General features: G+C 46.2%; 6 protein-coding genes; 3 read left to right on the forward strand and 3 right to left on the reverse strand.

The window, feature by feature from the left end:
• Nucleotides 1–459: 459 nt before the first annotated feature.
• Nucleotides 460–2215, forward strand: GSTUM_00000611001 (uncharacterized protein). XM_002837878.2 has 2 exons: nt 460–868; nt 935–2215. The coding sequence occupies exons 1-2, from the start codon at nt 553–555 to the stop codon at nt 2062–2064; spliced, it is 1446 nt and encodes a 481-aa protein (XP_002837924.1). The 5' UTR covers nt 460–552; the 3' UTR covers nt 2065–2215.
• Nucleotides 2216–2282: 67 nt separating this feature from the next.
• Nucleotides 2283–2405, reverse strand: GSTUM_00000612001 (uncharacterized protein; the record flags this gene model as incomplete). Its single annotated transcript, XM_002837879.1, has 1 exon — nt 2283–2405. The coding sequence occupies one exon, from the start codon at nt 2403–2405 to the stop codon at nt 2283–2285; it is 123 nt and encodes a 40-aa protein (XP_002837925.1).
• Nucleotides 2406–2435: 30 nt separating this feature from the next.
• Nucleotides 2436–3312, reverse strand: GSTUM_00000613001 (uncharacterized protein; the record flags this gene model as incomplete). XM_002837880.2 has 2 exons in its annotated part: nt 2834–3312; nt 2436–2768 (listed from the first exon to the last, which is right to left on the reverse strand). The coding sequence occupies exons 1-2, from the start codon at nt 3275–3277 to the stop codon at nt 2436–2438; spliced, it is 777 nt and encodes a 258-aa protein (XP_002837926.1). The 5' UTR covers nt 3278–3312.
• A 364-nt stretch (nt 3313–3676) lies between these two features.
• GSTUM_00000614001 (uncharacterized protein) lies at nt 3677–5107 on the forward strand. XM_002837881.2 has 4 exons: nt 3677–3783; nt 3878–3997; nt 4052–4554; nt 4616–5107. Exons 2-4 carry the CDS (start codon nt 3944–3946, stop codon nt 4833–4835), a joined length of 777 nt encoding a protein of 258 aa, XP_002837927.1. The 5' UTR covers nt 3677–3783; nt 3878–3943; the 3' UTR covers nt 4836–5107.
• Nucleotides 5108–5339: 232 nt separating this feature from the next.
• On the reverse strand, nt 5340–7132 carry GSTUM_00000615001 (uncharacterized protein). XM_002837882.2 has 6 exons: nt 6785–7132; nt 6683–6706; nt 6564–6617; nt 6420–6509; nt 5738–6161; nt 5340–5677 (listed from the first exon to the last, which is right to left on the reverse strand). The coding sequence occupies exons 1-6, from the start codon at nt 6884–6886 to the stop codon at nt 5559–5561; spliced, it is 813 nt and encodes a 270-aa protein (XP_002837928.1). The 5' UTR covers nt 6887–7132; the 3' UTR covers nt 5340–5558.
• Nucleotides 7133–7696: 564 nt separating this feature from the next.
• GSTUM_00000616001 (uncharacterized protein) lies at nt 7697–9864 on the forward strand. XM_002837883.2 has 7 exons: nt 7697–8208; nt 8458–8498; nt 8613–8650; nt 8834–8848; nt 8872–8948; nt 9006–9187; nt 9265–9864. Exons 2-7 carry the CDS (start codon nt 8462–8464, stop codon nt 9396–9398), a joined length of 483 nt encoding a protein of 160 aa, XP_002837929.1. The 5' UTR covers nt 7697–8208; nt 8458–8461; the 3' UTR covers nt 9399–9864.
• Nucleotides 9865–25739: the final 15875 nt, after the last annotated feature.

The following is a 25739-nucleotide window of genomic DNA, read 5'->3' on the forward strand; positions in this document are numbered from 1 at the left end:
TGGATTAGATTAGATTAGATTAGATATAGACGTTTGTGATGCTGGTATCATACTGATATCCCTTAACCCGAGCTGATTTTTAGGGTACTCGTACGAGTACCATAGGAAAATCCTAATCCAACCCAGAATAGGATTCTTCTTTTTCTCTTTCTTTGCGTTCGTTGCGCTTATCCCATGATTAATCATTGCTCCTTTTGTGTTAGGTCTCAGGAAACCCTATTGATTGCTGCTTATGATACTCGAGTATCATACTTGTACTTTGCCTGTGGGATCGATGATCCCTACATTAGCGTGGCACTTCGTAAAAGTTGCGTGAACCAGTGGGGGAACTGGAATGATTACCGGTAGATTGGGGGCGATTAGATTAGATCTGCCCAACGGGGGAAGAAAAAAAGAAAAAAAAAACCGCAACCCTCAAACAGTTCTGACAACGAGAGTCGCCCCGCAGGTGGAGTGATCCCCGAAGAATTGAGGGAAATACATACAAGAAGAGCTCTTCCACCTCGAACATTCCCCCACCCCATCCCCACCAACTAACCAATCACCAGCACAATGTCCAACAACGACATCTACCAAACGCCGTTGGCATCCCGCTATGCCTCGGAGGAGATGGCCCAGCTCTTCTCCAACAAGACACGTTTCCGTACCTGGCGTCAGCTCTGGGTGTGGCTAGCGAAGGCGGAAAAGCAATTGGGACTACCCATCTCTGACGAGGCTATTGCCCAGATGGAAGCACACCTCGACCTCACTGACGAGGATTTCAAAGTCGCTGCGGAGGAGGAGAAGCGGAGACGGCATGACGTTATGGCGCATGTACATACGTTTGGACAAGTCGCCCCGGCAGCGGCGGGGATTATCCATTGGGGTGGTATGTTCTCTGATATTGCTACCTCAATTGATTGATACTGCTATTGATACGTAGGGGAATGATCAGCCACTAGTTGTTACTGCACCGACAATGCCGACCTCCTCTTCCTCCGTCAGGGTCTCGACATAGTCCTCCCCAAGCTCGCCAACGTGATCTACAAACTCTCAAATTTCGCTCTAGAGCACAAAGACTTGCCGGCACTGGGCTACACCCACTACCAACCGGCGCAGCTCACAACCGTCGGGAAGCGGGCCTGTCTCTGGATCCAAGACCTCCTCTGGGACCTTCGCAACCTAACCCGCGCGCGCTCCGATCTCGGCTTCCGCGGCGTGAAAGGTACGACTGGGACACAAGCCTCCTTCCTGGCAATCTTCAACGGAGACCACGACAGAGTCGAAGAATTGGACAGACTGGTCACTCAGCTCGCCGGCTTTGAATATGCATACCCGATCACCTCACAGACCTATTCGCGTAAGGTGGATGCGGACGTCATCTACGCCATGAGCTCCTTCGGCGCGACGTGCCAACGCATCGGCGGGGACATCAGGCACCTGGCGGCAACGAAGGAAATGGAAGAACCTTTCGAGAAGGACCAAATCGGCTCGTCGGCGATGGCATACAAGCGCAATCCCATGCGCAGCGAGAGGATGTGCTCCCTCGGCCGACATTTAGCGAACCTGTGCAAGGACGCCTTGGATACCTACTCCCAGCAGTGGTTCGAGAGGACTCTGGACGACAGCGCTATCCGTAGGATCGACATTCCCCATGCCTTCCTAACAACCGACGTCCTCCTGCGCATCCTCGATAACGTCGTTAGCGGACTGGTAGTATACCCTGCTGTCATCGCCCGTCGCATCAGGGAGGAACTCCCGTTCATGGCGACGGAGAACTTTATCATGCGCATGGTCGCCCTCGGTGCTTCGCGTCAAGACACGCACGAGGCCATCAGAGTCCTCTCCCATCAGGCTTCTGCCATCGTCAAGCAGGAGGGTAAAGATAATGACCTCATCGAGAGGATCAAGAAGGATAAGTTTTTTGAACCCATTTGGGGTGAGATTGACGGCCTGATGGATCCCAGGACTTTTGTTGGTAGGGCGCCCGAGCAGACGGTGAAGTTTATCGAGAAGGAGGTTAAAGTGGCGCTGGAGCCGTGGACCGGAGCGCTAAGTGGAGAGGTTAGTGAGTTGAATGTTTAGATTTGTCGAAAGAAGGGGGAAATTTTTCCGGTGGAGTGGAATGGGCGATTCGTTTTTTTGTACAGTTTCGAGCTTTCGAGAAACATGGGGTTAGATAGAAGAAGGTCCCCAGAATATGATAAGTGGCCGGTGAGCTGTGATATTGCATGTATATTATGCATAGTCGGTAATAACCTGATTTCGTCAAGAAGAGCGCATAATAGCTTTGCCCATCGCTATCAAGTAGTATCAAGCAAAGGGGAAAAAAGTTGATTCCAAACGCCCCGCTCTCCCATAGCAACACAAAGCAAAAGTAGAAGAAAAAATAGAAGGAAAAACGCCAAAATTAGATCAGACTTCATATCATCACACCGCAAGTGCTATACCGAACATCAACCCCCCATACCAACAAGCGCCTTCCAAGCCTCCACATCCCTAACTCTAGCCTTAGCAACCCCATCGTCGACCTTCTTCTCCCTCCCCGCCCCCAGTCCATCCCCACCACAAATCGCATCCGCCCGCTTCGCAACCAGCTCCAATCCAGCGAGTATATCCTCGACTTTAGCGACGGCCTTCCTGTTCTCCTCTGTCTCGCGGCGGGTACGTTCTAGCTGCTCTTCCATGCGCAAGCATAGCGTTTCGCGCGCTTGGTGGGGGCGGTATTCGTTGATGAGGTGGTGCATGTTGAAGAGGATTGTTTCTAAGTCTGCAGTTTTTTCATGGAACTGAGCAAGAAACAAATTAGCTTCGCAATCCTCAAGGAAGGAAGAGGGAGGGGGGGAGAACAAACCTGCTCCGGTGCCATCCCCATAACCCCCACCAATTCCAAATAATTCAACAGCAAGGATTTGCTCAGCCTCCGAAGCTCGACCGTCCTATCGACCGTGAGTTCCTTGCCTTTGTCCGCTCCTCCTCCTCCCCCGCCGCCGTTGGCTGCTGCTACCGCAGCCATGCTTGTTGGCGGATACAATTGTCGAATACCAGCCTCCTCCAGGGAAGGGTACCGCTCGGGAACCATCCATTCCTCGCCGAAAGCGCGGTAAGACCCGGCCGGGGGTGGGGGGGGGACTAGGTAGCAGAGCGGATCGGGGAGGGTGTCGTCGGGCGGCAGTGTACCGTCCTCCAGGCGGTGGGATTTTAGTGCCGTGAGGTTTTCCTCGGTGAAGTGAGTGTAATATGTTGGTGGGGGTGGAAATGCGCTTGAGAGGGCGCCGGGAGGGGGTTCTTGGGGCATTTCCTGTGGCGGATACTTGTAGTGGATGAACTGATGTGTTGGATGGATGAGGTGGAGCTGTGTTTTGCTCGGAGGTGTTGCAAGTGAGGTCGCGAGCTAGGCTCTGGGAGGAAGGGTGCGGTTGCTAGGCGTTAATCAAGGAACGACATCGGCCGCATCTGCCGGTAGCCGAGCCCAGCACAACATCAAGTTCCTTCCACTCCGATCTTGGCCGATACTCGAGTACGGTAGCGTGATCAGGCATGCGGCCGTGACACCCTGTTGGCTCTTTCCTCCTCTCCCCACAGCTCTTGGCTTCGAATTCCTACTCGCCCGCCCCAATCAACCCCACCCTTACCTAATCTTATACCCGTTTAATCCGGCGCAACTTCGTCCTTGTGACAATAGCCCACCGTTTCCCTCTCTTCCCCCTCGAGCAATATATCATACGGTAATCCACAAGAGGGGCGCAGGTGAACCTCTTTTTCACCGGCTCCACCTCTGCACCTCTGACTTGAAACCCTCCCGTAATCAAGCCCTTTCTTACCCTAACTCCCACTAACTAGAGCGTGTAATTGCTAAACTATAACAAAACAAATGGACGTTGAGAAAACCCTACAGTCCCCTCCAGACCACATATCCCCATACGGGACCATGCCCGGTTCTGCCACGTTAAAAGCGCACAACATGACCATGAACTCCGAACCAGGACTCCGCCCAACAATCCGGCGATTCTGGCAGGTCCGTCCCCCCTTCCACCCCACTCCCCCCTACTGACCAACCCCCTCCCTGCAGCAATCCTACGGCCCAGACTGGCTCTCCCTCCTCCTCCTCGCCCTAGCAAACCTCGCCGTCGGGCTGATAGAGCCCTTCCAGCGCATGTTCAGCCTCGATGACCGCACACTGCATTTCCCGCACGCGGAGCTGGAGCGCGTTCCCGTCCCCATGCTCCTAGTGTACTCCATTGCCCTCCCGACCCTCCTAATCCTCCTCTCTACCCTAATAAACCCGCACAAAACCGGCAAGCAGAAGCTCCACCAAATGCACGTGTCCCTGCTAGGACTAGCGATATCCCTAATGCTGACGACGTTTATCACGGACACTGTCAAAAACGGCTATGGCCGCCCTAGGCCCGACTTGGTTGCCAGGTGTAAGCCAAAGGAGGGCACGCCCGAGCACGAATTGGTCGGCGTGGAGGTGTGCACCGAGCAGGATTACCACACACTCTACGACGGGTTCAGGAGTTTTCCCAGTGGGCACAGTAGTTTCTCTTGGAGTGGTCTGGGGTTCTTGAGTCTGTTGGTCCCCCCACCCACCCCCCTTTCTGAATACCGACGAGTAATGATGGAGGTGGAACAGATTCTTCCTTGGCCAAACGCGCGCCCTCCGTCCTGGCAGCGACATGTGTCGCGTGGTGATATCGGCCCTACCATCACTGGGCGCACTCCTAATCACGCTTTCCAGAACGGAAGACTATAGACACGACATTTACGATGTTAGCACCGGCAGTCTGATTGGTGCTTCGGTTACATATTGGAGCTATGCACGTCCCCCCCCTTTCTACCTTTTGATTGGCTAACGATTGCGCAGCGAAGATACTTCCCACCACTGACCTCCTCCTCATGCAACTCCCCACTCCCACCCAGAGGGAAGGAAAACGAACCGACCTATTCAAAGGCTGAGTTCGAGATGGTTCCTACAAGGCCGTCGACGCCGGATCTGGAGATGGGACAGAGCGCCTGAGGCTATCCCCCCTCCCGATAGGAAGATTATATGAGTTGTCCATTTTTTTTCTGCGCTTCTTATGCGTGGATACCTGTCATATAAATACCATACATTAGTTGGTTATCATGGTTTGAGCTCAAGCCGGGCGTTTCGGATGGTGATGATGATGGTGGTGATGACGATGATAAGGTGCACGCCCAATCGCTCGGCCGAGAAGTCATTTCCATGTGTTTAGTAAGCGAATAGCCTGCATCTGTATCATGATCCAATCGATAAACAGGCCATCAATTGCTTTCGGCACCCTCAGCCGCTCACTGCATGACACCAACGAGGCGATTCACAGAAAAAGTTCACCCGGCCCTTGGTACTCCTTCTATCATTCTAACGTGCAACTACCAGTATGTTGATTACTCGAAAAAATTAGAAAATCAAACACGCCCACCCTCCCGTAGATTAACCTTAAGGCTTCGGGGTATAAACACGGACAACGCCTTTGGTCCAAAATAAAATATAAAAATTGATACAGGTATAAACGAGGGGGTACTGTCAAACTCTCATACGTTCTAAGGTGAAGAAGTCACTCATCCTCAAACTCGGCACTTCTCTTTTTCAAAATCTCCTCAAACTCCTTGAGTTCTTCGGGCGAGATAGGGTATGTATGTTCTTTCGCGGGGTATGCCCTACTCCTGACGTCCTCTATCAAAGGATATTCCCGTCAGTTCATACTCTCCACCGAAGGAATGAGGACAAACCTACCTCGATACTGCTTCATAGCCTTCTTGCTCTCCTCGAAAACGTTCGCATACTGCTTCACGAACTTTGGCATGAATCTACCCTCGGGAAAGTTACCCAGCATATCAATCTGTACAAGCACCTGGCCCGAGCACCCATTACCCGCGCCGATACCGATAGTGGGGATCCTCAATTTCTCCGTGATCAGCTCGGCTACGGGGGCGGGGACCGCTTCCAACACCAGACTAAAGCAGCCGGCATTCTGGAGTGCTAGGGCGTCGGTGAAAAGCTTCGAAGCGCTAGCAGCAGTCCTGCCTTGTACGCGGAAGCCCCCGAGGGAGTGTGAGCGCTGCGGGGTGAGACCTATGTGACCAAGGACCGGGATGCCAATAGAGGTGATCCTAGATATTGTAGGGGCTAATTCAATGCCGCCTTCGAGTTTGACGGCCTAGGAAAACGTTAGATCAGAGAGCAGGAATGAGGGTTAATCGGATCAGAAGAGGTCAGTAGCAGGCAAGGTATCACCAGGGCTAGGGTTCGGAGGTGCGGGAAACATTGATAGGATGCGGAATAGTGGGGGGAGGGGGGCTCCACGAATTTTCATTGTACCGCCCTCCGGCAGCAAGAATGAGATACCGGTCTAAAAATCCAGCTGGCAGTATTGGGGAATAGCAGGAAAGGGAGAAGGAGAGAAAGGAGAATTCACCTCCACCCGGCCATCTTGGATCATCCGGATAGAAGAGGAAACGGCGTGCTCAGGGGAAACCTCGTATGAACCCATCGGCAGATCGCCTATCTGTTGGCATCATTAGCTCCCGCTCTCAAGAACAGGTAAACGCATTTTACCCACCGTGAAAGCGGACCGAACACCCCTCGAGACAGCGCGGCAATGATGCAGTATATCCTAACAGACTGTTTGCTCCCATCATAGCTCTTCAAGAGGAAGCAAAGGGCCAAACGAGTAATTACGTCTAGTTTAACTTGGTTCGTGTCCTGCAGAACACACAGTGAGCCCCCGTTAAATTATAAAAGTGAGACAGGACGAGTGATAATCTGTGAATAATAATATACCTTCATTCCCAAAGCCACCATAGCCAACGAGTCCCCAACGAGGATCATATCCATACCCCCCTCATCAGCGACAAGACCGGAAGGGAAATCATGGGCGGTCATCATAGCGATGGCCGTTTTGGAAGCGTGCATACCCCGAAGCGTGTTTATTGTCACCTTTTTCCGCGGGGGTCCGGCTATTGGCGAGATGGGGGAGTGGGAAGAGTACATGAGCCGTTGGCGTCGCAGCACTTGTCGGCACAATGGAGCTCTCCCGGCACCCACTGTGGCAGTAGCTGCCCAACGAAGAGGAAAAAGTAGAGATGATCTGTGCAGACTCATTCCAGTTCAGGAGTGAGGACGGTGTTGTGGACCTGTTGGGGACAATCGGGAGAAGAGGGAATAAAAAAGGTGGAATCAGTCAGAGTTAAAACATGGGACCTTTTTTTTTTTCCGCCAGATGTGTGACAGTGACAATGAGACAATGAATGACAGTATCCCCAGGTCTTTTTGGGGCCCGGAGTAGCAGTTGACCCGAGGCCATGGATTTGTGTCGGGGCGATCATGCTTTTTCTATTAGAAATTCCCAACCCTTTTTGTCCCTTCTCATGGCTCTGGATCCCTCTTCCGTTCATTATTTTCCCATTCCGGGGAACAGTGGGGGAGGGTTGGCACGGCGTTGGCGAGAAAATGGCCCGCCAAAGGTTGAAACGGGAAACACTGGCTAATGGATGGGTTAGTAATCCTCCTCTTTTGGAAGACCACCGAGGTCCTTCCAAGCCAAGATGTTTACCGAGATTTATCCGCCAATTGCCCCATTTTGGCCAACGCAGCCCCCTCTGGAGAGCTGTGAACGTGCCAAGCCCTTTCCCTCTCACTCTGGATTTTGCGAGCTTGATCTAACCGGGACCGGTCATCTGCATCGCTCGGCATGATAAACAACGTATCGTAGGCCAAACCCCTCTCTTTCTCCCTCTCACCTTCTTGCTCCCCCCTTCCCTCCTGCTCGCCTTGTCCGTGCTTCATCCTCCTCTCCTCACTTGAAGTATAGGTTCTCGAATACAAACTTCAACCCCTCGTTCTATTGTCTCGCATCCTCATCCGCGTTCAACTCTATTCCCACCGTTTTCTATCTATCCAGCGTGCCAACCATCTTCCGCCCGCGCCCGACCATAAATTTACCATTGCTTAAAACGCCGCACCCGACCCTTCTCTCTGACAGCTCCACACCACTCCCACCATACCAACAGCCGTCCATTATCTTGCGCTGCACACGTCGCTACATAAATAACCCCACCTCGGTTCCAACTGTCCTTTCAACCAATCCTCCCTCTTCGCCTCCCTCCCACAGATCAACGCGGAAGAGCAGTTTCACTTAAGCTACCTAGGGGCCCGCCGTCATGAGTTCTCCAAAGAGAAGGATAGAGACAGATGTGAGTTTTTTGGTATTCTACTCTTTGCGTCATCGACAATATTGACCGTTTGTTTTCCGACACTTTAGGTCATGAGGTATGATCTGCCGCCCTCCCGCTATTCAGAAGGCTTCAAAATAGCTTAACTCGCCCACTCAGTGATATTCCAGTAATAATAGTTTGCTGACCTTTCTGTTTTCACAGATTGTAAGTGACTTGAACACTGCTTCGAAGCAGCCCTCCCTACCCTCTCTATAACAAATGGCCCTTAACACCACATAGGTTGATGAGCGACTATGAAGTCACTCTTGTCAACGATAACAGTAAGTAGCCACCAAGGCTCTTGTCTAATCATACAACCCTTTGCTGATGTGCATATAGTGTAACATATCCCGCCCTCGTTTCAGGCCTTAATTTCCTCTACTCACGTGATTTAGGCAAGAATTCTACGTTCGATTCAAGGGTCCTGAAGAAAGTATGTTCTTTGAAGAAGTCTATCTAGTGAGAAAATCCATAGGCTGGGTTTCACGAGTTGGTTCTTGCCGCCGCTCTTGAGATGGCCAAAGACGCGGTCACTTCGGTGCACCACCAACTTCGTCCCACCCCCGGTTACAATCTATTATCTGCGGGATGGAGAGCTAACGGCCATTTTCCCTAGCGCCTTTTACCGGGGGTATCTGGAAGGTCCATGTCGAGCTCCCCGATCAATATCCATACAAATCTCCTTCGATTGGATTTGTGAATCGCATCTTCCACCCCAATATCGACGAGCTGTAAGCGTGCCCCTCACGAGTTTTCTTGATAGTTGACGGCCGGCTCAATTCACATAGAAGCGGGAGCGTGTGCTTGGATGTCATCAACCAGACGTGGTCCCCCATGTTCGACATGATCAACATCTTTGAAGTGTTCCTCCCGCAGCTTTTGCGCTATCCTAACCCGACAGATCCCCTGAACGGTGAAGCGGCTGCGCTCTTGATGAGAGAGCCAAAGCAGTACGAGATCAAGGTCAAAGGTGTGTTCTGCCGTTCGCACTATTTAGAGACACACCCTTTAGCTCTATCCGGGCATATCAAGCTAATCTCTATGCAGAATACGTCGCCAAGTACGCCACAAAAGAGGGTGCAGACGCCGCCACAGACGATAGTGAAAGCGATGACGAGATGAGTTCTGTGGGTAGCTTCGATTCTACCGATGAAGAGCCTGCAGGAACCATGGAAGTTTAACTATTTTTGGCCATCTATCGCGGCGTTTTGTGACTATCCAATTCCACTCTCTTTAGGTTTCTGGCTCCGGAGTTTTCTCTTTTTTCCCCTTTTTTCCCCCTTCTTTCGCTTCTTTTCCTTTTTCTTCCTCCTCGCTCTGATCCCCGGGTTTCTAGCGTCCGATTCAGCCAGATTGTTCCTATAAATTGGGAGACGGCGGTGAGAATGATAGGAAAACAAGGCTTTCTCCACTCCTGATGCAATTGGTCGCCGTGGTATTATGTGTGATTTAGTTTTGCTTGCTTGCTTAGCTGATGTACTGTACCACCATGCCGTATGCCAATACGGTAATTTGATTTCCCCCCAGCTGAGTGCCTTTGATAGGGTAAGCGCGAGGCGATGGCCGCTATTTGTCCCTCGCTCCATATCGTACTGTACCGTATTCAACGGAATCCCAGGGAGTTTTTGCGCTTGTACAAGTATCTAGCAATGGGTGTCTGAAAACCCGCTATCGTTACACCCAACCAGCGAAGAAGGAAAGAAAACGCTGTCTCATTTTCAGATTCCTTCTGCCAGATAGAAGTACAAGTACTTTTAAAGAATCGCACCTACTCGCACATTCGGCGGTCCTCAAGCATCCGCCAAATAAATGGTAGTAGGGCTTGTGCACAGTGAACCTGTTAAGAAGCCCTCAGCGAGCCTTATTGTGTGCGTCCATCCAAGGTGGTCCTATCTTGCCTGCCCCAATCAACCAGAATGAGCACTGTACTGTACTCGAGTACTAGTACACACAATCGCCGGACTAACGCACAATATCATACATAGCTGAGAACGCTCGAGAAATACTGTTGCCCTATCCTGTTACCTCCCTATAATAACAGCTCTCTATGACATAACCTCGCCCAAGCAATTGGCTCCCGGCATGGGGAAATACTGATCAACATGGGCTTTTCAAACCCTCCTATCCGTACTGTAACGCTATTGTACTAGTACTTGTGCCACACGGCATAGCACCCGTATTATACCGTACTTGTACTCGAGTACTCGTAGCAGCACGCAAGAGCCATAGTCCCCGGACACAAGGATTTGCAAAATACTTGTACTCGAGTACCGTAAAATCCCTTTCGATTCGGTATCGCTGTCATCTACAGTGGAAGCTGAAAAGCCTTTAGTCTGGATCAGGCCTAACTAATTGGAGTTAGTGATCCACGATGATGAAAATAGAATGTCATAAATTTTCAATAACAAGCAGCACAGAAGACAGAAACAACACCAACCTCTGAATGGGACTCTTGTTTGATATTTCCAATTGCTTGTAGTACTAGAATAGATAAGATAGAATAGTAAATTAAAATATACATTAGGTTATAAGAGTTTTGTACTATCTACAAATTTGATACTCCGATTGTTATCATGAATCTCTGAAATAGAGCCAACCCCATTAGTAAACTCAGGCTCCGCCTGCCAATTCCCGATCTATATACCTGAAAATCTCTTAATATCTAATTCCCAATCGCAGCTTCCATCAATAGGAAGTGACAATCCAACCTTTTGGAAAACTCGTCAAATAATATCAGCTTTTTCAATATGAAATTGATAGAAAGCATCGCCAACACAGGAGGTTATTAGTATATACCAGTAGCCAATGCTCCACTTCTGAAAGGTGTTTATGCTCTCAGCTTCAAAAATTCCATGGTCAGTAGACTCTCGCATTATTTGTTTTAGAGACTTATTGACAGAGATGTCAAGTGGCTGAACTAAACGAGTACACCTATTGGGGATAAGAGAAGGCATGATATTGTGTGTGCGTAGCTTTTCGAGAACGGCTGGAGTTTTGTGAGACCTCACCAGATCAATCGCAAATAGGGTTGGTGGTCCTCCTAATACTAGAACTAACTACTCTTTGATATAGTATATAAACAAGCCCTCTGCTAGGCAGAGACAACTTGATAGACTTCAAAGTTGTCTAGGCCAATAGAGATTCATTTCTGTAGACGGAGATTGTCTAGGAAGGCTTGGACTTTGCTTGTTTTGTTTATGACTACTAGGAGCGAAGTAAAATAGGTAAAGTAGGGTAGAATCGTAAAAACAATATTATATTGTTAAGGTCTCTTCTCTGTTGCTTGATAATGTCTAAAGCTTGGGAGGCACTTCGATATTTATATTCCGCATCTGAGTGTTCACGGACTACATCTATTTATCATACAACTATGTACTTCTTCAATCGTAATTCGCGACATCGAGTTTTCTTCCAAGGTGCGAACACCTGTGGACCCTGAAAACCATCACACGTTCTTCAGTAATTACGATATTTCTTCTTAGGAAGTGTGCTGTCCCCAATAGTAATATACCGATTAGCAGAGTCTTTAGACTTATGGCCTAGTTCTTAAGTCGAACTGAGTTGGCTCCAATTGTCTTCGCCATTGATAAAATGGTCAGTTTTATCCACAGCTATATCTGCAAAGGTGGTCGTCATTACAACCATCGTAGGTCGTCTGACTCCGATCCTTTGTAACTCCATACCCAACTGATAGATTTTCTTTGGATGACTTCCTACTAACTCACAGGAATCTATTCCACCAGATTGGTAATTAATCTCTTGGTTGGCAACCATTGGTTGCTCTCTGGGTAGTAGGTTTCAGTAACCATTGTAGTATTGAGAAACACCCCATGGCTACGACGTGTTCTGAAACCAAGTTGCAACACTCTGTGAAGTTCGTCGGCTTCTTTGGTAGTGTCTTTTGGAGTTCTAGACTCTTTTGGTGGATGTAAATGTATTGGTCTCTAGTAGAGATCCTTTACCATTTGATACCATCTCTTTGTGTGAAATCGTCCCGTTACCTACGGCCCATGCCAAAGGTGTCATGTCTTTGAAGCCAAGAGTAACCTTCTGAGTAGGTGACAGAATTTCTCTGTTCTACTTCCCAGGCCTAGCAGAAGGTCCCCTCATATATCCTGCGAACAGGATCCGGTCGGACGAACGGTGACGACGTATATGGTGTTATTCTAACACCTACAATTTTGTGGTAATATAGTCACAGGACGCAACTGAGATTAATATCTATGATGATGCGAGGGCACCGTAAGGGAGCCGGAGGAGGGTGTTGGAGACCAGAGATTCTGATTCTGAGTGGGGTTGCCCTACTTAGGGTGGTTCCTAGGTATCAGGTTCTGGTATTCCTAACATGAGCTTCCTCCTCTTAAGGCTTTGCCCCGAATGCCTTTTTGGTACATAAAAAAAATTAAAAAAAATAAACATAAACATAATTTAACCATTAAATTTTTAAACATTAACTGCTTTTAGACCCGATGAGAGTAGGGTAAAAAACCTTCCGCGTTTGCTTGGCTACGGCAGGAAAACCTTTGTAACGATCCCTTCCTAGATGGTTAGTTCTTGGCGACAGGGAACGATACTTATCGTTTCTGCCTCCCTCTTTCTTTGTCTTACGATAGCTTTAGGTTCCTGCCTACGTTACCAAGAGTACAAGACCTTTGTCTTCTATCGGAAACGCCTATCATAATCTTTCTCTAACTCATCTTCGAGACGAGCGCTTCTTGGCGTAACTATAACGTTGCAACAAAGATAAAGATTGTAAAGGTGTTTTATATTCGTTAAAGTAATAAGTAGGAAAAGTACTTAGAACAAAGCGTGAAGAACCTATTGTAACGATCCCTTTCTAGATAGTTAGTTCTTGGCGATGGGGAATGATACTTATCGTTTCGGTCTTCTTCTTTCTTTGTCTTACGATAGCTTTAGGTCCCTGCCTACGTTACCGATAGTACAAGACCTTTGTCTTCTATCGGAAACGCCTATCGTAAGCTTTCTCTAACTCGTCTTCGTGACGAGCACTTCCTGGCGTAACAATAATATTGCAATAAAGATAAAGATCGTAAAGTTGTTTTATATTCGTTAAAGTAATAAGTAGGAAAAGTACTCAGAACAAAGCGTGAAGAACCTATCTTCCTCGGCCGCATCGGCCTCCTGATATAGTATTCTTCCCGCCTTTAATCATGTGACCTAAAGTGGTCACATGCGCAAAACCAAATCATAACAAACTAGTCATCTGACCAAAGTGATCACATGCTCAAAACCCATGACCTTATAGCGAGGTCATGTGCAAAACTCATAAATCAATCATAACACAATAAACAAGTCATATGACTCTACTGAGTCATATGCACGAAGCCCATGACCTCATAATGAGGTCATGTGCGAAATGTAAGTCATATGCACAAGGCTTACCCGCAAGGCACACTCGCAAGGCATACTCGTCAGGCGCATGTCCCATGACTCATATTTGAGCCATGTGCGAAAGCATCACAAATTCCACACATAACAAATCATATAACCCGAATGAGTTATATGCGCAAAACAATAACATACCTGTGACTCATAACCTTGTGTCACGTGAAAACCTTTTCCATGCCAAGCCATATTCGTGACACCTATCTTCCTCGGCCGCATCGGCCTCCTTATATAGTATTCTTCCCGCCCGTAGTCATGTGACCTAAGGTGGTCACATGTGTGAAACCAAATCATAACAAACTAATCATGTGACCAAAGTGATCACATGCTCAAAACCCACGACCTTATAACAAGGTCATGTACAAAACTCATAAACCAATCATAACGCAATAAACAAGTCATATGACTCTACTGAGTCATATGCGTGAAACCCATGACCTCATAATGAGGTTATGTGCAAAACAGAAATCATATGCGCAAGGCTTACCCGCAAGGCATACTCACAAGGCATACTTGTCAGGCGCACGTCCCATGACTCATACTTGAGCCATGTGCGAAAGCATCACAAATCCCACATATAACAAATCATATGACCCTATTGAGTCATATGTATGAAACAATAACATACCTGTGACTCATAACTATACGTCACATGAAAACCCTTTCCCTACTAAGCCACATTCGTGACATTAGCTCCCCTCCTCCTAAGCCTGAGTCCCATTAGTCCATTTCTCCCAGTTTCAATAGTTCCCGTCCTGCCGAGCGCATGGTTCTTCTCAGCTTGTGGAAATTTTCGTCTGCCGTCCTCCATCTGACCCTCACCGATTCCAGAGTCAGGTTCGCCATTTCGATCATGTGCCGCTGATTGTCGTTCAGCTGTCTTAGCTCTGCGATTGTTTTGTCGTTTGCCGAAATTGTGGCCTTGGCTTGGCCTAGTTGTTCTCGGAGTCCCCGGATCTGCCTGTGTAGGCTCCTGACATCCGGTTCCTTGTCTGCGGAGGAGTTTTGGGCCCCTCCTTCCTTGGACCGCGTCCTCGCGGCCCATGCCTTTCTGGCATCTTCTCCTTCCAACTCTTTTCTGCTTCCATCCTTCTGTGGGTAGAATCCCGCAGATATTTTCTGTGTCCTGTGCATCCTGCACCCATTTCTGAAGCATTGTTGCCAATGCTTCAGGACGTGGTCCGGGCGTGGGCCACGCTTTCAACATTCCCTCGGGAACTATCCTGAGCCTTCTTTGTCGCCAAAGTGTGTTTGGCAACCGTCATTGTAGCATACTGTCCATGACATGGCGTTATGCTGTGCTTGTTTTTCCCTTTCCTTGAGTTCTTCGTCGGTTGGCCCCATGAATGGGTATTCAGGGCTGGTGGGTGTAGTTTGGCGGGGGCAATCGCCCCAGCCCTCGTATTGCTGCAATGGCGTGAGAGTCTTTCTCTCATCTCTACCTTGGTTGAACGTGATCGTCACCTGGGCCAGGCTTGCCTGGGTATCACTGGTGGAAGGTTGAGATGACATCTTGTACGTTTTCGAAGTTGTGTGTGAAGTACCAAGTTTTATCGTGTTCAGGAGAATACCCTTTCCACTTGGCTCGGTATTGGAGGTAACCGTGGAAGAAGCGGGAATCGACTATTTCGTCGAGCTCGTATTCTGGTTCTCCGTTAAGTTCGATCAGAGGGGGAGGAATAAGTGTTTGTGAAGGAAACTTATTGTCGTTGTGTAATTCGAGAAGTGAGATGTGGAATTTATTGTGTATTCGCATTGAGGGGGGAAGGTCGAGTTTATAAGCTCGGCTGCCTACTTTTTCCAATATCCTGAAGGGTCCGATTTTCTTGTAGTCCAATTTCTTTGATGGTCGTGTCATATGGATATTGCATGGTATTAGCCATACCATGTTTCCCGGTTGTATGTTTGGATCCGGTCTTCGATGCTTATCGTATTGTTCTTTTTGCCATTGTTGTGCTTGACTCATCTCGTATTGTAAGGTTTCGTGTAGTTTTCTCATATCCGCTTTCTCCGGTATCACATCATTAATCTTATGATATGTGGTCTGACTTTGTGGATGTTGTCCGTAATTCGCCAAGAATGGTGTTGTGCCGATCGTTTCTTGTTTTCCGTTGTTGTACGCGAATTCGGCCATTGATAACAGCTTGTATCAATCATCTTGTTGATAGTTGACGTAAGCCCTTAAATATTATTCGAGTATTGCATTTACTCGTTCCGTTTGTCTATCCGTTTGTGGGTGGAACGCTGTACTCATTCTGTTTTGTATTCCCATTTCTCTGGTTACTTTTTTCCATAGTCCCGATGTGAATAGTGTTCCTTGATCGGTGATGATATTCTTGGGTAGGCCATGGAGTCAGAAGACCTCTCTGAAGAAGGTTTGTATAAAATCCCTCGTGTTGATATCTTTTCTAACCGGAATGAAATGGCTCATTTTGGTCAGACGATCCACCACGACCAGGATGCTATCGCAATTTTCCGATGCTGGTAGGTCCGTGATGAAATCCATAGTAATTGTTTCCCATGGTTGATCAGGAATTTCGTTTGATTTCATTAATCCGTATGGTGCTTGTTTAGCCGTTTTTGTTCTTTGGCATATGTTGCAGTTTTTGACATATCGTTTGATGTCTTCGCGCAGTCCTGGCCAATAGAATAACCTCGTAATGAATTCCGTAGTTTTAGCCGTTCCTCCGTATCCTGCCGTTTGGATATCGTGGAGTTGTCGTATAATATTTGTTCTTGTCTCCTCTTCTTCCGGGATCCATTGTTTTCCGTCGTACTACATATTTCTGTCCTTCCATTGGCATAAACCCAGAGCAATTCCTTTCATCTCTTTTTTTCCTTTCTCCAAGGGTTATCTTAATGTCTGAATTGTTTCGTCTTTCTCGTTTGCGTTCTCTATTCCCCTTTCCTCCGTTGATGTGAATTGGATAACCTCCATTGCCTCAAAGTAAGTTTTTGGTAATAGTGTTCGTGTTTTTTGTTTGATTCTTTCGTCTTCTTTCGTTTGTGGTTTGTCGCTTACAATCCTTGTGAGAGTATCTGGCTTTCCACTTTCTTTGCCTGGTCGGTATTCAATTTTGAAGTTGTATTTGCTGAGGTGTTCCATCCATCTTATCTGGCGGTCGTTTAGTTCTTTTGTAGTGATGAATGGCACCAGGTTCTTGTGGTCAGTTAGAACTCGGACTGGATGGTTGTTGTTCGAAATGTATCTTCTCCATTCTTTTAATGCTTGAACTATTGCTAATAGTTCTTCGTTTGCAACATCGTAGTTGCACTCTGTGGGGGTCATTATCTTGGATCGATAGGACACTGGTCTCCACTTTCCATCGTCGCATTGTTGTGATAGTATGCCTGAGCATACATATTTTGAGGCATCCGTTTTGATCATTGTCCTTCCGTTTGGGTTGAAATGAACCAGTATGGGTGCCGATGTTAGATGCGTTCGTATTGCATCATATGCTTTTTGTTCCATTTCTCCCCATTCCCACTTTTTGTCTTTCTTGGTTATGTTATAGAGTGGTTTTGCAAGCCTGCTAAATCCCTCTATGAACCTTCGATAAAAGTTGCAGAATCCCATGAAGCATTGAACATCTGTCTTGTTGTTTGGTTTGGCCCAATTCCATATGGCTGCTGTTTTAACAGGGTCAACCTTGACCCCATTTCGATTGATGATAAATCTAAGGTATTCTGTTTCTTCCTTAGGGAATTCGCATTTTGTTGGTTTGATCTTCATTCCTGATCCTTGTATTGCGGCCATGATATTGCTGATATCTTTTTGGTGTCGCTATATGTTTTCTGAGTATATGAGTACATCGTCCAAGTATACGATACAACATATATCGAGGTACTTATTAAGTACTTTGTTGATCCATCTCGGGAATGAAGCTGGTGCGTTAGTTAGCCCGAAGGGCATAACCAAGTATTCGAACATTCCATATCTTGAGGCGAATGTAGTCTTCCATTCGTCTCCTGCCTTGATGCGCATATTATGGTATGTGTAACCGGTACGGGTACTTGGTTATTGTTTTATGATTTGTTTTAAGTATCGCTTTGATACTTGGTTAGTTTTAAGTATCGTTTGATACTTGGTTTTGTTTTATGTTTTGTTTTAAGCATCACTTTGATACTTAAGGAGTTTTACTAAAGTGTATCGATTGATACCTTTGATTAGTTTCGTTCATGTTAACACATGAACAGATTTGTGTATTTAAAGACCGCCTGTTTCTATGATAGAAAGGGCAGACTTCGACAGACAGTGTTTCAATATACTTGGTTGAACGGTTACTTCTTTGTTCCTCAGTACACCCTCGAAGCCTCCTTTAGTTCTCAGCTCTCGCCTCCTCTCTGGAAGATCAGGCCACCTGTCAAACTATCGTACATATTACTGTTAACGTGATTAGCACCTTGCGAACACGTTACAGTATGCGTCTTTGATGTCGAGTTTGGTGAAGTATTTTGCTGACCGTAGCCTGTCCAGTGCTTCTCCGATCAAGGGTAGCGGATATTGGTCTTTCTTGGTAACCGAATTGAGGGCTCTGTAGTCCATGCAAAGTCTCATTTTTCCGCCTTTCTTTTTGACGAATAGTATTGGAGATCCTCCTGATGCAAAAGAGTCCCTGATCCATCCTCGTTTTAGGTTTTGCTCGATGTACTTCCTTAGTTCTTCAAGCTCTGTTTCTCCTAAGGGGTATAACTTCTTGTAGGGAATCTCTTTTGTCTTTCCCGTTTTTGTATCTTTGTCCAGCTGAATTTCGTGATCGATCCCTGGTCTTCGAGGTGGTAGCCCCGTAGCTTCCTCTTCTTGGAATAGGTTTGTGAATTGGTGATATTCCTTTGGAACCAATTCTTTCCATCTTTTTTTGCTTTGGTATTTCTTGTCCTGGATTGCTAGCTCTGTACTGATGTTGATTTTTGCTAGGACCGCTTTCTCGTCTTCATATGTCCATTTGAGAATTCCTGTGGTATCTCCTCTTCGATAGTACCGTCCAAAGGCTTGTGCTGTAATCTCTTTGATTTCAATTCTTTTTGTTGTATCGAGCTGGCTTTGGTCTGTGCTCCGAAATCCCTTATTTCCTCTTGTGGTTTCTTCCAGTTGATCTACTTCATGCAGATCCTTTTGGTTGATTTTTTTGATTATCAACTGTGCGATTCGATCACCTTTCTGGACCTGGTAGTCCTCCTGGGATAGGTTGGCCAGGACCACTTTGACTTTACCGGTATAGTCGACATCGATCACCCCTGCCATGGTCATGAGCCGATGTCTGACCGGTAGACCACTGCGGGGTGCTATTCGTCCATAAGTACTCTCTGGGAGTCCAATGGCTATTCCCGTTGCTATAGTTGCCTGCCCATTGGCCGGTATCTTGATTCCTTCGTTGGCGTATAGGTCGTGTCCTGCTGCCCCTTTGGAACCCTTGTTAGGCACTTTTGCCTCTTGGTCCATCCTTTGTATCTGGACTCTCTTATCTTGCCGCATCTCGGCAAACTTTGCATGCAAAGTTTCTTCTTCCGCTTCCCGTATCGGTGTTGAGTAGACCACAGGTGAACTGTTGAGACATCGTGTCACACCTATTTCGCTTGTAAAGGTCATCTTGTTCTCGTTCCAATCGATCGTCAGATTATGCTTTCGTAACCATGGCATCCCTAGGACTATCTCATGACTTTTCAGATCTGCTACTTGGAAGGTTGCCGTTTCTCTATGGCTGTCAATGTCCATAGGTACTGTCGCTGTATGGGTTATAGGACCCATAGCGCTGGGTTTTCTATCCGCTAAGTAGACCTGTCTTGCTTTCTTTGCTTTTTTGGTGTGGAGGCCGTATTTGTCGCATATTTCTTTGTCGATGAAGTCTTTGGTGGCCCCGGAGTCGAGCATTGCATATATTGTTGTTTCCTTATTTTCTTTGTTGTATATCTTCATTTTGATCATCACGTGATCTCCATCTTCTTCCCCTCTTTGTGTGTGTAGTGCCGTGTAATAGTTTGCTAATTTGATGGGTTTTCCAGGTCCATATCTTGGGTCTCCCAGACCACCGTTTACTGGGGATCCTCGTTGTTTTCCTCTGGTGAATCTTCTGCTATCATTTCGCAGATTTTGCTTCTTTTTTGATTTTGGAAATGATTATTTCCAGCAGCTCTGTTTCCTTGGTATCCGTTGTCCGGTCGGCTTCTGCATTCTTGTATCCAATGCCCTGCTTTTCCACACCTCAGGCATAGTTTCCCATTCATCCTTCTGGCGTACTCTTCCTTAGACAGATTCAGAGCAGGCCCTGCCCTTGACTTGTCTAACTCCATTGGTTCTCCTGGTAGTAATGCTCGACTTTCCCCTCGAGGTGCTTGCGGTTTGAAGGTCCCGTCCATATTCCTGGATGATTGGACCACTCTATGCGCTATAGTGTTTTCCGAGTTGCTCCGAACCATGTTTAATTTGCTTTCTTTGTCGATTGCCCATCTTGCAAATCGTTCGGCTGTCGTATAGTGCAGGTCAGAGATTCCCCATGCCTCTCAGAGCCTCTCACTGCAGTTTCTCAGGAGGATGATGTAGAGAGTTGCATCATCAAACTCGGCCTCGTATTCCAATAGTCGACATTTGTTCCAATATGCTGAGAATGTTTGTTTTCCTTGTTGGAGTTTTTCTAGCTTTCGTCTTGCTGTTTCTTTGGCGTTGGGATCTCCAAATTGTTCAAAGAGTGTCGCCTTGAACTCTTCATATGTGACCCATTCCCTCTGCTTCCTTCCATCTTGGAAAGGCATGATCCATTGTCCTGCTAGTCCTCTGAGCAGGGATTCCACGTATGGAATCTTGATTTCGTCGTGTTGATCTCCATATCCCTTAACAGCAAAATATCCTTCGCATTGTACTAAGAATATTCGTAGCTTATCTTCAGCTCCTTAGTATGTGTCGGGCTTCTTTGCTTTTGGTCGTTGGACATTTCCTTGTCCTGTATTCCTCGTGGCTGCGAGAAATGCCTGAAACTGATTTTCAGTCATTCCAAGTATACTGGTTCCTGGTGCCGGAGCGGCGGGGGCCGGTGGCCCAGGTACTGCGGATCCCGACATTCTCTAAGGTCGTGGAGTTCCAGCGGGAGAGCTATCGACTGGTGATTCTTTCTCTAGGGTTACTGGGCTTGCTGCTCTCGAGGGTTCTGCTGAGATGTGATCTAAGGCATCGCTGAATCCTCCTAGATTAAGATTTTGATCGTCGATGTCAATATCCCCTTCCCTGTCTGGGTTGAAGGATGCCATCTTGTATCATTTGGCGTCGCACTAGGTGACGCTTTGTAATATAACGATCCCTTCCTAGATGGTTAGTTCTTGACGACGGGGAATGATACTTATCGTTTCTGCCTCCCTCTTTCTTTGTCTTACGATAGCTTTAGGTTACTGCCTACGTTACCGATAGTACAAGACCTTTGTCTTCTATCGGAAACGCCTATCGTAAGCTTTCTCTAACTCGTCTTCGTGACGAGCGCTTCTTGGCGTAACTATAACGTTGCAACAAAGATAAAGATTGTAAAGGTGTTTTATATTCGTTAAAGTAATAAGTAGGAAAAGTACTTAGAACAAAGCGTGAAGAACCTATCTTCCTCGGCCGCATCGGCCTACTTATATAGTATTCTTCCAGCCCGTAGTCATGTGACCTAAGGTGGTCACATGTGCGAAACCAAATCATAACAAACTAATCATGTGACCAAAGTGATCACATGCTCAAAACCTACGACCTTATAACAAGGTCATGTACAAAACTCATAAACTAATCATAACGCAATAAACAAGTCATATGACTCTACTGAGTCATATACGCGAAACCCATGACCTCATAATGAGGTTATGTGCAAAACATAAATCATATGCACAAGGCTTACCTGCAAGGTATACTCGCAAGGCATACTTGTCAGGCGCACGTCCCATGACTCATACTTGAGCCATGTGCGAAAGCATCATAAATCCCACACATAACAAATCATATGACCCTAATGAGTCATATGTGTGAAACAATAACATACCTGTGACTCATAACTATGCGTCACGTGAAAACCCTTTCCCTACTAAGCCACATTCGTGACAACCTTTCTCTCCTCGTCCTTTTTCTGCCCACCTTGGCATTTCCGGATTATCATGGTGAAATTCATCCACCATTTTCCTCACATTATTCATACCAGCAGCAGGTTCCCAGGTGTTGTCATTTTCAGAATATCCTTGCTATTTGACAAAGTACCATAGTTCACGTACCTCCTGGTAGTGACCGCGTACTCTTTTTCTATAAGAGCGTAACTCGCCTCTTACAATTTTCTCTATTTCCCATTGTAAGTCGCTCTCAAAATCCGTGGGCTCTCTGGGAGGTTGTTATCGGTCCGCACATACTGACTCTCTGTAGGGTTCTAATAGAGATACGTGGAATACTGGGTGCATGTTCCGTCGATCTGAGATATTGAGTTTGCAGGCGCGCAGTTTCATCATTTCTCTAAGATCACGAATGGTCCATATAATTTAGGACTGAGTTACTTTGACTTTCAGCGTGTATGAATGTTCTTTGTATTTAACATTACTTTATCACCAATTTTGAAGTCAGGTTGCTTCTTAGCCTTCCTATGGTAGTATTTGGCCATACCTTCATGTGCCTGTTGAAGTGATTCTCTTGCTTGCTCATAGATCGTTTTTATCCAGTTTGCCTATAGTGTGGCTTCTGGATTTTGCACCTCATGTTCCTTCATCCATTCAGTTTATGGGTGGAATCCATAGTGTGTGTAGAAGGATGTCATCCCATGTGCATTGGTTGCCGAGTTGTTATAAGCATGTTCGGCTAGAGGTAACAGTTGGTACCAGTTATCCTGATCATAGTTGAGAAAACTTGGCAGGTAACCTTTCAGCACTTAGTTGGTTTGCTCAGTTTGTCCATCCATTTGAGGATGGTACACTGTAGACATCCTCCTTTTTATATTAAGTGTTTTGCATAGGGATTCTCAAAATTCTCCTGCAAACTTCGAATCTATGTCTGAGACAATTTCTGTTGGTAAGCCGTGTAGCTTCCATATTTCCTTTGTAAAGGCTGTTGCCACATCTTTTACGGTAGTTGTTCCTTCCAATCTGATGAAGTGAGCCCTCTTTGTAAATTGGTCAACTACTACCATACTTTGGGTGCATCCTTGACTTTGTGGTAACTGTTTAATAAAGTCAACTGAAATTGATGTCCATGCTGTGTAGGGTATTGACAGCGGTTGTAGTAGATCATACTTCACTTGTGGTGGGGATTTGTTGTGTTGACAATCATCACACGACCGTACGTAATCGTTTACCCAATCTGCCAGGCCTTTTCAATAAAAATCCCTCATAATTATCTCAACAGATTTTTCTTGCCCGAAATGTCCTGCTATTTTAGTGTCATGACATGCTTCGGCTATTATCGTATAAAGGTCCTCATTTTTTGGTACGAATAGTCTTTGCTTGTAGTAAAGCAACTCGTCGGATAAGGTCCAGTCTTTACGGAAAGGTTTGCCATGGTCTCGTAAGCTTTCTAACCCATTTCTTCTTTTACGCCATTCTCTATCCCCTGGGATGGCTTTTAGGACTTGCTCTAGAAATTCTGAGTTGAATTTCTTTGGTTCCTTTCGGGCCAGTATGGCACAAGTCACGAGTGTTTGTTCAGGTACTTCGGTTACATCATACCAATGTGTATTTTGGTTTATTGACGCATGTAGTTGGGTGACTACTGGCTCTAATTCTCGGATAGTAATTGCGCTTGTTGCGATGTCTGTGCTGCCGAATCCTGATGTACCTCTTTCGGTATTCTCTAGGTTGTCTATTTCCATCATCTCTGCAGTATTAATTTTTCCTATTACTAGTTGGGTAATTCAATCACCAGCCTTGATGTGACAGTCTGCATCTCGATAGTTAAATAGTAGTATTTTGAGTTCACCGGTATAATCTGCGTCGATTATGCCAGCACTGGTAGAGATACCGCTTTTGACTGCGAGTCCACTTCTAGGAGCAATCCTTCCGTACGTTCCAGTCGGTATACCAATTGCAATACCAGTTCCAACAACTAACTGTCCTCGTGCTGGGACTATGTTTACCTGCATTGCGTAGAGATCATAGCCTGCTGCCATTCTTGAGCCTTTAGTTGGTAATCTTGCCCTGGTGTCTAACCATTTTACTCGAATTACCGAGTCTGAGTCATTCTAGTTAGAAGTTTCCTGTATATCACCTATGCTTGTATCATTTGTTTTGCTGCCCGCTATTAAGCATATTTGAATTTTCCCTTTTGCAGTTCTTGTTACTGAACTGATTTGGAAATGTTCAGGTTTCACTATCGCCTGTTCGCGATGTACAGCTCCCTACTCAGAACCGTACTCTGGCCGTCGACTGAGTGCATCAGGTTTTCCCCCTCTCGTTCCTGGGCAGTAAACAATTCTGAAGTTGTAATCCACTAACTTCTGCGCCCAATGGATTTGGCGTCCGCTCCAGACCTTCAAGGTGAAAAAATATTGGAGGCTTTGGTGATCGGTGTACACAGTTATAGGTTTTTCGGTTCCAACCAGGTATTGGCGCCATTCTTTGAAAGCTTCCAATATCGCCAATTGTTCTTTGTCGTGGATCTCATAAATTCGCTCTGTGGAATTCAACTTGTGGGAATGAAAAGCTACAAGACGTAGTCTTTTTTCCACAAACTGGAATAGGATGCAGACTAAGGCAAAGTCTCTAGCATCTGTTTCCACCACTGTTTCTCTTTCATGGAAGAAATGGTGCAAAATTGGGGCCGAAGTAAATCTTCTTTTAAGCTCCTGGAAGGCCTTTTCCTGTTCCGGACCCCATCGGAATTTCTTTGGTTTACCTTTCAATGTTTCTGTAATAGGAGCACAAATTTTAGAGAAGTTTACTATAAAACGTCGGTAGAAGTTAGCAAATCCTTGAAATATTTGGACTTCTTTAACCGATATAGGTGATTTCTAGTTTAATACTGAATCCACCTTTCGGGTACTCATGGATACCCCATCGACGGCTATCATATAGCCTAAGAACTCCACTTTTTAACCTGGAAGAAAGATTTCTTTATTGATATCGTACGCTGGAAATCTGTTAATTGTTGTAATACTTTTATTACTAGCTTGATATGTTCCTTCTCATTTGCGGAATAAATGAGAATGTCGTCCAAATAATATACGACCCCCTGATCTAGATATTCCCGAAGGACCTCATTCATCATGTCCTGAAATGTAGCTGGGGTATTAGCTAATCCGAAAGGCATAACCCTATACTGGTAATGTCTATAGTGCGATCGGAAAGCCATTTTCCATTCATCCCCTTCTTTGATTTGGATGAGATTGTAGCCATCTTTTAAATCAATTTTGGAAAAGATGCTAGCTCCTGCCACACAATCACATAACTTCGACATTAATGGTGGTGGGTATTTGTCCAAGATGGTTATCTTGTTCAGGTTTCGGTAGTCTACCACTAGTTGTAGTCTTCCATCTGCCTTTGATGTAAAGAGAATTAGGGTACCAAAAGGCGATTGGCTCTTCGTGATCTTTCCTTATCGTAACATCTCATCAAGGTATTCTCGTAACAACTTAGTTGTTTATCAGGCAGAGGATAAATTGGTTCCCAAGAGGGTTTCGCTCCCTCGACTAATTTAATTTCATGATCGAAGGTTCTCCTAGGGGCTAGCTTTGCTGCCATTTGTGGAAGAAATAATTTCTCGAATTTCCAGTAGTGTTTTGGAATGGAATCGAAGTTGATCTCATTAGGATTTTCTGCAACTCCGATTTTTCCTATTTGGATCACGTTTTCATCCCAAGCAACAGTTTTATCATATTCGAATATATCCGCAATTCCTTCATCCTCTTCTTCCACCCAGTTTTTGCATTTAGAGTCCCGAAATTCCCATCTTGTAGGTTCTCCAATGTTTTACAGGAGGTGCTCTGAATGCTACTACCCAAAAGGGATTATCATCTTGCAATCGCCAGCTGCTGCGGTTTTGCACGCAACTTCAAACATGTGTTTGTTTCGTCCTATTTCAAGCCATATAGGGTGTGTGTAGAACATTCCTTCCAATGGAGTTGATACTCCATCAAATCCTTGGATGTTGACCGGATTCGGTCTCCCTGTGAATGGAAATTTTA

Source organism: Tuber melanosporum (assembly GCF_000151645.1).
Source record: "Tuber melanosporum whole genome shotgun sequence assembly, scaffold_204, strain Mel28".
NCBI lineage: Eukaryota > Fungi > Ascomycota > Pezizomycetes > Pezizales > Tuberaceae > Tuber > Tuber melanosporum.